The following is a 14,910-nucleotide window of genomic DNA, read 5'->3' as shown; positions in this document are numbered from 1 at the left end:
CCTTCTTGTCTTCAACTCTGTACTGCAGCTCCAGATAAAAAAAAAAACTACATTCAGAGGGGAAAACTCTATTTTCTTTTTTTAACATCAACATATCATGGCAATATAGTTACATCTGAGGGTTTGTTATTGGTCTCATACTGCTACTTTTTTTATTTTTATTCTGCCACCTAGTGGTAACCAACTCATCTTCCCAGCATAGAGTTTTAGTTTCATCCATGTATGAAATGAATTAAGCTCATTTCATCATCTTAGCTTCATTATTTCTTTTGAGACAGAATAATTTAGAGAGGTAGAAGTTGAAATGTCTGGAGGTTGCCTGACCAATCTTCTGAAACTCTTGCCCTCTCATCAGTTTCATTTCTCCTATTGCCTCAACCAGATTCTTCAAACCTGTTCCTTTCTTCCTTCTTTCTAAAGCAAATGTGTTAGACTTAACTTAAACATGTATTACAGCGCAAAAGCAAAATATGTTGGCATACAAATGAATCCATTTCTCCTCACAGTCTAAGCCTCGATTATACCTGCCGTGTCTACGAGGGTCCAGCTCTGTCGGCGGGATATAAATGTCGTCATCCGTCCATGTCCGCGAGCAGCCCAATAAAAGGGAATGCATATCCTCCAACTAATTCTGGCTTTGAGTGTAAATTTTGCTCTCTGTCTCTCTGTGTAGTTCCCAGGCAGAAGGTGATGTGAAGGAGGAGATACTCCAGCCCCCGGAGCCTCACCCCGTACCCCCCATTCTGACCCCGTCTCCCCCTTCAGCCTTCCCCACAGTCACCAATGTACGGCAGGACAACGACCGCTACCACCCCAAACCTGTCATACACGTCCTGGCAACCGCACAGGTGAGTTTATTTATACACTTATTTCTACATTTGCAGGTAGTTTTTCTTTCCATTTCTCAAAATACATCATCTCAACAATTCTTTGGATCTGCATGTTTCTTCTGTTAGGGACACTATTAGAATTGTTTTTCTTCTTTTGTAGCATGTATTAAAGATGTAGTAAGGTGTTTATCCTAACATTCATTTATATTTTTCTAAAGTCTTCCTTTTTTTTTTACATGCCTGCTTTGTTTTCCAGTTGATGGTGCATTTGCAAATGTGTTTTTAAGTGTTATATTTTCCTTTCAGAATAAAGACGCAGACCAGCAGCAGAACCAGTCAGAATCTAGTCCAGAAAAGCAGACCAGTCCCTCAGAGCAGAAAGATCAAGATCTACTGAGACGAAAACAGCAGACTCAGGCCTCAAATCTAGATCTCAATGACAACTATAACAACAAATCGACATCTACAAAATCCGAATCGGGCCAGACTCAGACTCCCTCGTCGCCGCTCTCCCCGGCTGTCGAAGGTTCCGGCGCTCCCCGGATCGAGAGGAAGCTGAGCATTGAGATTAAAAAGGTGCCGTTACAGGAAGGACCTCGTAGTTTTGACACTAATTCCTCCATGGGAGTAGCAGGCGGATTGGGCAGCAGTTCACCCAATAGCACAGGAGCGCTGCAAAGAAGCCACGCCTTCAAAGCCCGTTCTGGCCAATCCCTGCTGACGTCTAGTTCATCGCTGTCAGAGGACTCGGGCACGGAGGGAGGAGCAGGCTTTTGTGGGGAGAGTCATGCGGACGGAGGTGTCCTAGCCAGACCGAATCACCTCCCCGTGAAGAGCGAGAAGGTGGAGACCCAGGGAGGGGAGAAAGCGGAGGTGAAGGCCGGCCATGCAGCGTGGTCTCAGGCCTGTAACAGCCCTGAAAAACAGTTCCCCAAAACCACCTCCTCATCTTCCTCCTCAGACTGCGTGGCCCCGTCATCCTCCTCCTCCCACCTCTCCTCCACCTCTTCCTCCTCCTCGTCTACTCCCGTTAGGACTGCTCTGAGCTTCACCAACCCCCTGCACTCGGATAACTCGGAAGAGGAGGGGGATGGAGAGATGTCCGGAGGAAAGGAGGGCTATCATACTAATGTATCCACGGCAACGACGGCCATAGTTACCACATCCTCTCACCACGGAGACCAGCAGCCGCCTCGGAAGGTGTCGCCCATGTCGATCGCAGGGCAGAGCTCTTTGTCCCCCTCTGTCACCACAGCAAGTACGTCACTCTGCTGCTTTTATTCAATAAGGAAATCTTATTCCTTTCACTAACTGGCTGCTTTCCTTCAACTTTAAATGAAGTCAGATGAATACACACCTGGATTAACTGAATAAATCAGGTTTAGACATCGGTTTGATTAAATTTACTGATCTAACTCAACTAAACACTGAAGGTTATTTCAGAGAGTAACTTCTGAGTGACAACCTGTCTTTATTAGGAGGAGGCAGGTCTCAGACAGACCACATGCTAATAAAAAGGTGCATCTGTCAACACACACTGTTCTAACTGCTAGTTTAAGACAGAGCTAGAGAGATGAGGGAGAAAGGAATAGGAGAATGAGAAAGTCGGAGGAGCAGAGTGAGATAGTTCCAGTGAATTTTGTTTCAAGAAGCACGGCTGTATGACTAATTGGTTTGCTCGGAATGCTGCAAAAGTTAACCAGCACACATCTGTCAAAACAACTCTTCTCTTTGCCCTTTCAGCTTGTGTGTGTTTGTCTAAGTGAGTGGATTTACAAACTGCAGAAAGAACCAAAGGAATCCTGTTTTTGCAGTGCAGTTCTTTGTGTCTGTTTATGTGTGTGTGTGTGGGTGGGTGTGTTTGTGTGTGTGTTTGTGTGTGCATGTTGGATGGTGAAGGATCAACTCTGCATGAGACTGAAAAATACACTTTGGCCATTTCAGTGCACGTTGGGTTGAACAGAGCAGTGTCACGCCTGTTTTATGCATCGGTCATCGCCTCACCGCCACGATCGCAGCTGTGAGATGGTTTTACTCTTCTGGGGCGTAAAAGAGTGAGATCGCTTCTTCCTCTTTGTTGATTTCAAAAATCTTTTGAGATTTTGAAATCTGATTCTTGCTGTGAATGGAGCTGAGGTGGAATGATTTGAAGTGGACTTTTGGCTTGGAACGGTTTTGATCTTGAATGGGTTCAACGCTTGATGACGAAAGACTTACCTGCATTTTTAAATATTTGGATTTCACTTTAAGGGTGCATGATTTGAATCAATTTGCCACCAATAAAAACTAGTGTTTATATACTGTATATATATAATATATTGGAAGATACAGCACTCTTTTTAGTGTATTGTGTTTTACATAAACAGCCAGTATATTGATTCTATCCAGTTTAAAACATCTGATAATGATATATCAGACTTACTTTTTTAACAAATAACATAAAATACAGATCCCTTAGATTTCAATACTTTAAATATACTGCAAATATGTAAGGATAATATAGAGAGAGTGAGGTTATAATTGAAAATTGAACTAGAAGCAGGGTTTCATTCGCAATAATGGCCCGCTCACTGTACATTAGCCTGCTTATTACATTGCTTTCTACTAAAGACAATTATGGCCAATTAATCCAGCTAACTCTAATAAGATGCGTGACAACATTTAGTTGATGACAGGATATCCGACTCTATAAACACCAGTGTGTGCTGCTGTACACTGCGTGAAAAGGAAATTATTTAAAAAACATAATTCGGGATCATTTTTGGAATTGGAGATATGCATATACTACAGGGAAACTAGCCTGTTTTGAGGCTTGTATAAGTTACGATGTTGAAGTTGACAGGAACTAAATGTTCTTGATTCAAGTTGACAGCCGCACACCTGTAACTCGGATGCAATGTTTTTATTTTAAATTCTAGCAGTAAACATTTGGGCACATCCTGCTCGTTTCAGGAACCAAAGAGAAAGTGTGTGTGTTAAAAGTTGACTTTGACATTTATACTGGAGAGCCTCAAGACAGTCGTTAAAGTTGTTGTAGGAAAAAACACTGAGAGACTGTCTCTTGTTTTCAGTTACATAATCAAATCAAATTCAAATGTTATGGTAGCCGTTCAGATGTCTGGCGTTATGCTCTCCTGAAGTTTTTCCAATATTTAAAAATAAATGCAGAAATATTTGCCTCACAGTCCTGAAGTGGGCTGGCGTGTGTTGTGGTCTGCTTGGCTTTCTGGCACCTCATCTTTGGGCTGTGGTGGCGCTTTGGAAGGGGATATGAAACGCTGACGGCTGCTGTTTGATGGGTTGCAAGAATCTAACGACTGCTTGTTGATGAGTTGCGAATTTGCAGCTTGCCACTTTGGTGGTTGGTCAAGAGAAAAATGGCAGTTGCTTGTTTTATAGGTTGAATTATCAATGAACCAGTCAAACTATTTATATTGCACAGTGGCAAACCAATGAGACGGAAGAAATACAAAAGTTAAATAGTGAGAAACCAATGCATGCAAAGTTTGAATGAAATATATAAAACATAAAACACATTAAAAAAAAAAAAATCCAAAAGCTACAAGATTAAAGTGTCAAATGTCATAAAAATACAAACTAAATACAATAAAAAACACAATGAAATTGTTCTAAAACATGCCAATAAACATGCATTACTTTTTAAATAATCAGTACTCAAGTATTATTACTCTCTGAAGACATTATCTTGCTAGTAATTCCACTGTTTTCCTTTTGGTGAAGTTTGTTTAATCACTTCAGTTGCTTGTGAGTGAAACACGACCAACATCCCAACAGAAGCGGGTGAAATGTGTCTTTAAAGCTGACGTTGTAATTGGATTGTTAACAACACTTTAGTTACACCAGGAACAAGAATATACTGTAATCTAGCTCTTGCCCTCATCACTTACTGCTGTAAAAACACTTAAAGTTTTCCTAGCAGTGCCAGATTAACTAGCATCTTAGGTTGTCTGCTGCATGTATCCTCATGTTGTTTACCTAAATCACCCAGTAAGATTTAACCATCACAACATGAGTGACTAACTGTAGATCAAACAATTAGCTATAAAAGAGGCATTATTTTAGGCTAAACTTTTCTAATAACATTCTTCTCAAAGGAAAAAACATCTTCAAAGGTGATGCATACCTCGATCCTTCAGGGCCTCAGAGTTGAATCTTGCCTTTCCCTTCCAGACGAGTGGGAGAAAATGTAATTAAGAGTTCAGGCAACCGGGTCTCACACACAAAAAAAAAAAGAGACAGATTCTCTCATGGCAGGTAATAAGGTCATTAATACAAAATGACTTCTTGGATATTGTGCTTTAATTAAAAGGAGTTGTGTTTATTTTAGCTGGACATTAGAATAAAGGAGGATGGTTTGAAAGGCAGCAGGAGTTAGAGGGTAATGACCCATGTGTGTTAGCCACACTGTCAAAGAATGTAAGGAAATATAATCAGTAATGACTGTGTGGAGCATGTCAGTGAGTTTAGTTGCAAATCAATGTGGCACACCAGTAACTTAATGACGCTGTACATGTATTAACCAGTAAAAGTCCCCAAAGTGAAATGTGTATTATCATTTGTCATGACCTACAGATTACCTTTGACAGCGGTTACATGTCAAACATAGTCCTGAAACATGCGATCCCTCACATGAAACAAAAGGGCTGATTAAACAGGGCCATATTTGTCAGCCTGTTCCACCAATTCTGTGACTAAGTGTGAGCAGAGAGCGTCAATGCCACACCATAGTCGGACGCTGTTGGGACACTATGTTTTATATAATTCAGATGACAGGGAAAAAACAATGATTAATGCAACACATACATTAATATATAATATATAAGCAATAAGACATAAGGTCAATATTAGTAATGTTAATATGAGTAGTTTTGTCTTTTTCATGCGTTACTGCTTTCACATTTATGAATGATAACTACTCATATCGCTACCTTGCATTGGTGAATTCACTTAATGAGGTGCCTTATATTTATCCCATTCATCCTAATTTAAATTATTTTAAATAACAGTTTATGGTAAAGCATGACCAAATATACATCTATAATGTTTAAAATTAGCCTTGGAAGGTGAGAGGTGAAGAGATGTTTGACCTTTTGTAATAAAGCTTTTAGTTTTACTTTACATCACTTCTTGGGGCCACTTAGTGAAGGGATCAAGGAAATGAGGAGTTTCAGCACTTTTCTTTGCATCGTTTCCACTTGACAGCCGATCTCTGGTCTTTTCTTCTCGGGGCCAGTAATTAACGTTGCTTCTCATTGACCTCTGACCTTTTTAACCCAGACTGCTGGGACAGCGATGACTCCCCTCCCCCCCTCCCTGCGAGAACCCCTGAGTCCTTCCTACTGGCCACAGGTGCGTTTGCATTGGTCAAGATTCACAGGTGTGTTTCCAGCGTAGCGGATACTCTGGGTCACCTCCTGGATCTGGTGTTTCTATAGCTGGTCAAAGCAGGTGGATGGATCTGTGAACATGAGACATTTTGAAAATGAAAATCTAGTTCTTGGAGGAGTGTGTGTGTGCGTGTGCAAGTGTGTGTGTGTGCGTTTGCGTGTGTGTTCTCTTTAATAACTAGACCACCCTGCTGTTTTCCTTCTTTCCCTCTGTTGTGATCTGAATGTTAAAATATTCAACCACATGAGGGCAAATGAGATGACAAGGAGCAGACAGGCTCACTGTTTTTGTCAAAAGAGGGCACTTTTTTCGGGTGATGGGCATTATCAGTTTTACAACACTAGGGGGCACCGTTGGTATTTTAGACCTGCTGTGTTTCTGTAAAGACCATCAGTGAAAGTCCCAATCCATACTACATACAGAAAATAAAGTATAGTCAAATATGGATACTAAAAAACAACCTTGATTTTAGAGTGCAGTATTGATGCACACTTATCCCACACTGTGATGCACGCAGCGGGATAAAAACACTATTAAAAAAAACAACTGTCTGCTGGTAAAACAGATCCAGGACCACCTCAAACTATTGTTTTTCTTAGAAATCAATTTGATGTCTTGTCATTGGTGCGGCTGGGTACAGAACTTCAGTACTTTTAGGAACTGACTGTCGACTCGATTATTGAAAAATGCCTTGTCCTTCAACATTAAATTTCAATAACGAAGCAGTAAATCTCATCGTCAGCGAGCCAATAAGCTTCCAGAATGCGTTTATCAAGATTTAATAATGCGGGTGATTGGCTGTCTTGAGGGTACACACCACAGAGGCATGCACAAAAAAACTCAACATTACACATGTGTGTGTCGTTGTATTTTGAGAGCCTTGACTACAGTGTGCGTCACATGGGTGTAAATAAGCTGAAAAATAAATATTTATACTGTACTTTTGTGATTTAGAATAATTCTTTCATTGTTTAAAATCATTCAGGAACCGGTATCAAATTTTTGAGCGATACCCAGCTGGCATTATTGGCAGTGACACCAAACGTTGCATGTTTTGTACCATTTCCTGCTATAAAACCGTGAAGTGTGTTGATTTCTTGTGTTCACACTGAATAAACAGTACTAAAAGATGAGTACATACTCTACAAAGCTGGTGTGTAGTATGAAATTGGGGCACAGCAATAGATTATTGCTTTTTTAGTAATTTTAGAAGCGGATTCCCCCGTGTGCTTGTGTGTGTTTATATCTATGTATTACGACACTGTGACAGTTTCTTGGGGCTTTAATATCATTTCTTAATGTGTCTCTGTCGCTTTGTATGATCAAAGAAGGATCCTAGCTTTCACTTGTGTGCACCGACTCACTGTAAATACAGATGTGCACCTTGTTTCTTTGTGTGTGGCGGTTGAAGTATGGAGGATAGTGTGGCTCAATGGATGAGAGAGTTTGAAAAGTATGAATGTGTTGGGGATGTGTGTGTCGTACTTAACTTGATGTTCATTTGTCATCAGTTGTTTCTTCGTTAAACTCACTCCTTCTGTTGCTCTCTCTCTGTCAGACCCTCTGGAGGTGAAAACGTCAGCTTCGGCTGAATGGAGCGGTTCAAATAAAGGTAGGAACACACACACACATCACATTGTCTGTCTGTGTGCGGCTCTGCGCAGAGGAGGCTGCATGTTCGTCCTTGTGTTTATGCGTAGTCACAGTAGTTAGTCGAGTGAGCAGGAGACAGACCTTCAGTGTTTTACAAATTAGCCCGCGCACGATAAGACTGACAGCATTTGTCAAAAGGGCAGCTGTAAGAGCGAGGGAGTGAGTAATAACAAGAGAGAGAGAGATACTGAAAGAGGGAGAGAGAAGAGAGGAAAAGATAAAACATGGCTATCGAGAGGTGAAATGAGAAATGTGTGTATGTTCTTGTGAGCGTTGTGTGATGAACGGGAACTGACAATTTAGTGCTTCAGTGGTTTCAGTGCACGTGTCTGTGACAGAGACGGGAATAATCGAAAGGGAATAAACTGTTTGACTTGAATTCTTTAATGATTTTTTCTTTTTCCTAGCTATGAATATAACTCAGTAGGAGCATTTAGAAAGATTAAAAAGGCTGCGCTTTCATTTAAGTTATGCTTTCATTTAATCCGGCCTTTAAATGTCATGAACTAACTTTCTTGGCAGAACAAATGTTTTATCACGTGTAAAATATCATAGAGTAATATATACATTCCTCGTACATGTGGGTGTAATGTGTCTTGTAAGTTAAAGGTCCCATATTATAAAAAGTGAGATTTCCATGTCTCTTTTTATTATAAATAAGGGTGAGGTGCTGTATAAATACTGTGAAAGTATCAAAACTCCCAATCCACAGAGAAATACTCATTCAGAAACTGTCTTTAAATGAGCAGTCAGGACTTCTGTACGGTTGTGATGTCAAAACTAGATTATATATAGGTAGAAAGTGCTGCTACAGCCATGATGATGGTGCAGAGATGCAGATGTGGAAAACCCAGAAACACTAACAAATCAGAGCAGACTGGGCTTTTTCTGGAGGAGGTCTTAAAGACACAGGCGCTAAAACAGAGCGTTTGAGAGGGTGAATACAGGTATTTATGTATTCAGTTATGACAGTATGAGAAAAAGAATCGTGTTCACATACATGTACAAGTCCACGTTCTAGTAGAAACCCAAAAAACCTGAAAATGAACATAATATAGCCTTTCTGGGTGTGGTGCAGCTCAAATGAGGCTATGAGCCCGAGGCCCGATGTGTTATTTCACCCAAAAATGTTTCATATTACACTGGAAACACACAATGCAGCAGCGACGTGTGGCCAGATAATATCCACAGCCAATCAGTCACCTAAGTTTACGGTGAATTTCTTCCCTGCTTGAAACACGTGAACACACCAGGCCGCAGGATTATTATTATTATTGCAGCGAGCAGAACTTCGCCGCTTCTTGGTGTATTTTCAGCACTAATTCATAAAGAGATACCAAGTCAAAACTGATCATTAGATGAAATGTGAATAAAATACTTTGAATGTAGTATTTCCACTTAAAGCTAGACTGAAGTTCAATAAAGAAATAAAAATAATACGTTGGTAATAATTATAACAACTTCAGGAGCTCCCTCAGTAAAACTAATGCAGTTGAAATGTGTCTTGCATCACTAAAAGTATTATACAACACCTCCTGAACACTGACCTTCTCCCAACGCTTCCACCCCATTAATCTGTGTGCGTTTGTGTGCAGATGTGTCAGAGTGTGTTAAGAAGACATCTCCAGCTGACCCGACATCTGCTGGCTCCACAGCAACAGACAGCAAAGCAGACCTGGGTGGGTAAGTCTGCTGTCTTCTTTGTTTTACATGTTGTCAGTGGACTTGCCTTTTATTTTTTTTATCCCTCTGTGACTGCGCGCTGTCCTTTGTCAGGTTTCTACCAGTCAAGTAATGATTTTTATAGTCTCTGTGCAGAAAACTCATAGTTGTTTTTTTTGTGATGTGTGCCGTTGCTTTTGCTGATTGGAAACGTAGCTCTGGGCTGCATGTGCAGAAAATGTTTGATAGTTTTGAGACCAGGCGTTCTCCTCCGGGGGGGGGGGGGGGGGGGGCACTTTCTGGATGTGTTTTTTTTTTTTTTAAAACCCAGCTAAGTTCTTCTTTTTCATCTTCTGTCAGGGTTCGGTAACCGCTGCATTCAGCCCAAAGGCCCTCGGGAACCCCCCCTGGAGTGGACATGATGGGACGATCCATCTGCCCGTCCACCAACAGTGTCCTCTCTTGTCAGGAGGTGGACTTGATCTCACCTGGCTGGTCCAAACACCTAGTTGATAGATGCTCCACAGACAGACAGCACAATTTTACATAGAAGCGCCTTCTGTGTGACTCTGTGCAACACCTCCTTACTCCTCAGTCCTTTAAAGTGCCACTGTGCAAAGCAGAAGAACACTTACGAGTCAAGTGGCATGTCCACGTTTTCCTGCTAAAGGGTTTTCACTTCTCTCGATGCTGACCTGGGAATCAGTCTGGTTATTTTCCCCGTTCACGGTTAAAGAATAATTCCTGTTTCCTGTCATTGGAGAGTAGATTTAAGTTTTTCCTCTCTCGCATCATGAAACGGTGTGACACTAAACGAAGAGGGACTTAACCTTCACACATTTTCTGTCATGCTAAATAAGAAAAAAAATGTTTTCATCATAAATCAGGAATTACCTTTAATCAGACAACAGTGGAAAATTGATTCCTGAGGTTTAACTGAACTCCCAGAAGGCGTCTGCTCCCTCCTACTGAATGAACAACAATCTTCAAAGCGAACCTAGATAATCTGTTACGATGATGCAACCTTTTCTGTTGGGTGTGTTCAGGTTGCCAGGGCGCTCTCTCTCTCTCTCTCTCTCTCTCTCTCTCTCTCTCTCTCTCTCTCTCTCTCTCTCTCTCTCTCTCTCTCTCTCTCTCTCTCTCTCTCTCTCTCTCTCTCTCTCTCTCTCTCGCTCTCTCTCTCTCTCTCTCTCTCACACACTCACACTGCTGTCATGGGTTCTCTTGGGATTTATTCCTGTCGGCTGCAGTCATTTCAGCTCTAGTACTTTATCTTTCTATGCTGACCTCCCTGTTTACCAGAGTCAAAGACTGACATACTTTGGTCATTGCAGTCGTCAGTAGCTGCTTAATCGTCCTTTTTTTTTTTTAGATTAGTTAGATAATACATTTTTTACCACTCTCATGTCTGTATTGAGAGCTGGGGACAGAATAACCTTAGCTTAGCACCTTAAATTATGTTTTATATGGCTGGCTTCTCCCCCCTGTTACCAGTATTTATGCTAAGCTAAGCTGCTAGCTGTACTTTCATGTCTACTGCACAGACATGAGAGGTATCGATCTTCTCATCTGACTCTCTGCAAGAGACAATGTTGAACTGTTCCTTTAAAGAAGTGGTGTGTAGGATTCAGGTTGGCCGACTCCATGAAGGACCTGCTCTTTCTGTTGATATAAACGGCTCATTCTAAGCAAACAAAAACACGATTCTTAGTTTCATGTGATTATACACAGCGGAAAAACGTTATTACAAATATCATTTCTGCCAATAGATGCCCCTGAATCCTACACACTGTTCCTTTTTAAATAGCTGCTAATTCTGTCGCCGCGGACATTGTGCACATGGCGTACATCTGTGATTCGCAGAAAAAGGTTTAACCACAGAGTGTAGTTCCCTTCTCAAATAGTACACAATGAAAAGCAAAGACGAATTAGAAAGTCAGGAAAAAAGGCAGAAACCTGTATCGAACAACATTTAAATAAAAATTCCCAACTGTGTGCTAAAGAATTCAGCTTTTTCCAGCCGCGACAGGTTTTAAAAGGACATCAGTAATGACCAAACTCTTCAGCTCTGACTCTGGCTCTCACTGCTGGGACCATGAGCTGGCCTTAGTCTGACCTTAGAGGACAGCCAGTGACAGTCCTCCATAACGTTGCTTCTCTCTTCAGTTCATGTCGCTCTCTGTGTATTTTCTCTCTCTCTCTCTCTCTCTCTCTGTCTCTCTCTCTCTCTCTCTCTCTCTCTCTCTCTCTCTCTCTCTCTCTCTCTCTCTCTCTCTCTTGTTTTTCCCCCCGTTGTAACTGTAACATCCTGTTGGATGGACGGCCATGCAAGTCACATTTCTTTTCATTTTAGCCGTAAACCTCATAATAAACCTCAGTGTTTCTAGCAGGAATGTTACACATCACCTGAAACTCTCACGGGACTTTGACAGATTAATATTAAAGTCTGGTTTCCCATGACAACCACAACTACACATCAGACTTGTATGGTTCTTTTCATCTGACGGACAAATTAAAACAAATCATACTGTACCTGCTTCTGTATGTGTGAGACAATGATGATAGGGACCCAGGACTACTGTTTTCTCCTCCTTGTTTTCTGATAACTTCATTAGCTACCGTAACTATACAGTATATGCATTGTTTTATAAAGAAAAAAACTGTACAGGGCAGTTTAGGTATATAATATTTCAGATTTTTTGTTATCTCTTAAATATTCTTATTAACAGAAGATGTAAGAAAGTCAGTGCATGATGATGATGATGATTCCTCCTCTCCTCCCTTCAAACTGTAAATTATTCTGCTGCCCGTTTTGTTTTTTGCTTCTGGCGAATATTTCAGGGTTTTTATTTTTTATCTCTATGTTTGAGTGATATGCTTAAAAAGATTGAGATTTTTTTTGTTTTAATTGGTCGGCAGAGGAAAAGCATTGACTGCCAGCCAGCCCCCCCTTTCACATAGCTACAACGGGCTTGGAATAAGATTGTAATAATAATATTAATGATGATAATAATAACGGTTGTTTTTTTTGTAAATGGTATTTTAAAGTTATTTTTGTATACGCGGTTGTTTGTTGCGTCACAAGTCCACTGCTCCTTTGTTCTCTTAATATCTCGACACCTCTTTTTATTTTTCACACTTAATTTTACACTTTTTGATTCCTTTTTTCTGCCTCAGCTCTTTTAATGTAGAACCTGAACCACAGATGGATCTCTAGCTCTGGACAAGGAGCATCTCATTATTTTTTATTTTTTTGCTTCCTTCATACTCTCCCTGCTGTTCCCTCTCTTTTATCCCCTCCCACCCTCCTCTCTGCCTTTTTCATTTTTTAAAAGACTGTCTTTTACAGCTGATGTGTTCAGTTATACATCTCTAACTTATCGGTGTTTCAAAGTAACAAAATGCGCCAGGAAGTTGACTAAGAAAAAAAACAGTCTTTTAAACTTTATCATGTTTTTTCTGATCCTCCGTTTCTTTCTGTTTATCCACCTTTCGGACCCCTTCACACATTAGCCTCGATCTCAGAAAAGAGCCCACCTGTGCCTTTAAGTGAGAGCCTGCCTGCCCCTCTTGTCCCCTCTCCTCAAATCATCATTAGCGGCGTGAGCGATGGGATTCGCTGCTGCTTGCTCTTCGTCTCCTGTGGGACTCTCGTTCAGCCCCCCCACCCTTCACACACACACACACACACACACACACACACACACACCTCGTGCCCCTCCTTACACACACCCAAAATGTTTGTATGTTGCAAAAAATCAATCAGTAAAGAAGAACGTTAAGTAAAGACATGCCTCTTTGTTTTTATTTGTACGAGATGAAAGTTATGTGTGCAGGTTGTGTTTGTGTGAGTGTGTGTACGGACATAATAATCTGTTAATAAATCACTGGCTTGTCTCTGAAGCCACAATAAATATGATCATTTAATTGTGTATTTACTGGTTGATTATGTTGAACTAATAACAGAGAAAGAAATTTAAAAATAAAAGCCTTGAATATCAAATAAATTTTCAGGTTAATTGGAAAAATAACTATAAACAAATGGCTGTTAAGTGACACCTTAAAGACATGGCCCCTCATTTATACAGGGGTGAAGAAATGCAGAAATAAAAAAAGAGAAATTAATAAAAATAAACAAAAATAAGATTACCTTTTATCTTATTTATTTAGTCATTTCTTTATTTTTTATTATAAGGGCAGCTTTAGCCCTCCATAGTTGCACGTATAATCTGATAACATCAATTGTGCAAGCAGCAGGAGATTCTCTCACACCTGAAAGAACTGCCATAACAAATGTACACACACACACACACACACACACACACACACACACACACACACACACACACACACACACTAATATGCCCGTTAATGAATCACTGCAGGTGGCATAAACACAGTCGCGCACCATCAGACACGGGGGGCCTTGAAGGGTTCACATATGTATTCACTTTACACACATAGAGAGGCACAGCAGGTGGGAAGACATACTGTGATTATTTGCTCCTGCTCACACATGGACAATGCTCAATTCAGATTAATTAAACAATACATTACAATACAATATTTAATGTGTGGCGGTGCAACAGAGGCAGCTTTGTATCAGTCCTCTGGTTAAGCACCTGTTACAGCAATAGCACCTACAAACCTGTTGTACAGTGACTGATGGATTATTAGTGTGCAACTTCACTTGAAACATGTTTTCAACCAAGAAAAATATAAAAGCTACATATTCCATCAGATCAAAACGTCTTTATAATATTTGTATAAATTAATGCATGATCAAAATGACAGTTTACACCCACTGCAGTCAATAAAAATACATCAACTGCATCTCAGCACTCCTGCAGTTTCTAACTTCTCCTTTTTTAATAATAGTCTAATAATAGTTTCACACACACCCACACACACTCTCTTTCTTTCTGCCTGTGTTGTATGAATTAAGCCAAGTTGCTATCTTAACTGGGTCACCTCAGTTTTCCCATGGAGCAGTTTAACATGTTATGTAATGACTTATAAATATAGACAATCACTGTTGTGTGTGTGTGTGTCTGTGTGTGTGTGTGAGCAGTAGCAGCAGGCTCCACTGCTGTCTGAAGGAACTGAGAACTGTGTCAGCTCTGTTTTACAGCCTATACAGTATAAAGTATTAGACCAGAATATTTTTAGGCACATGAGTCATATACAGTATAGACGCCGGAAGAATTTGGGACACACACACTCTTCTGGGTGGTCACACACACAGACATTAGATTCCCACTTCTGCATTGCATCATACAATCATCTCGTCACAACGTTTACAGCCAGTTGTGACTTTACAACCAGGCAGCTAATCATGTTTAGTATTCGCGCTCGG

The 14,910-nt window shown here is 40.6% G+C and overlaps 1 protein-coding gene across 3 annotated transcripts in view; it reads left to right on the top strand.

The window, feature by feature from the left end:
• ptpn12 (protein tyrosine phosphatase non-receptor type 12) overlaps positions 1–13,300 on the top strand; it is a 46,325-nt gene extending 33,025 nt beyond the window's left edge. For 2 of the 3 annotated variants that reach the window (XM_083934845.1, XM_083934844.1), the window contains exons 13-18: positions 674–848; positions 1,137–2,088; positions 6,129–6,200; positions 7,798–7,851; positions 9,488–9,571; positions 9,915–13,300. In XM_083934845.1, coding sequence (XP_083790971.1) covers positions 674–848; positions 1,137–2,088; positions 6,129–6,200; positions 7,798–7,851; positions 9,488–9,571; positions 9,915–9,976 — 1,399 coding nt within the window. In that variant the 3' untranslated portion in view covers positions 9,977–13,300. Of the gene's footprint in view, positions 1–673; positions 849–1,136; positions 2,089–6,128; positions 6,201–7,797; positions 7,852–9,487; positions 9,576–9,914 lie in introns of all 3 variants that reach the window. The other variant, XM_083934846.1, reaches the window with a different exon arrangement.
• The last annotated feature ends 1,610 nt before the right edge of the window (positions 13,301–14,910 follow it).

Source organism: Echiichthys vipera (assembly GCF_963691815.1).
Source record: "Echiichthys vipera genome assembly, chromosome: 20".
Lineage (NCBI taxonomy): Eukaryota > Metazoa > Chordata > Actinopteri > Perciformes > Trachinidae > Echiichthys > Echiichthys vipera.
The sequence above is the reverse complement of the archived record's forward strand: the minus strand, read 5'-3'. Positions and strand labels throughout refer to the sequence as shown.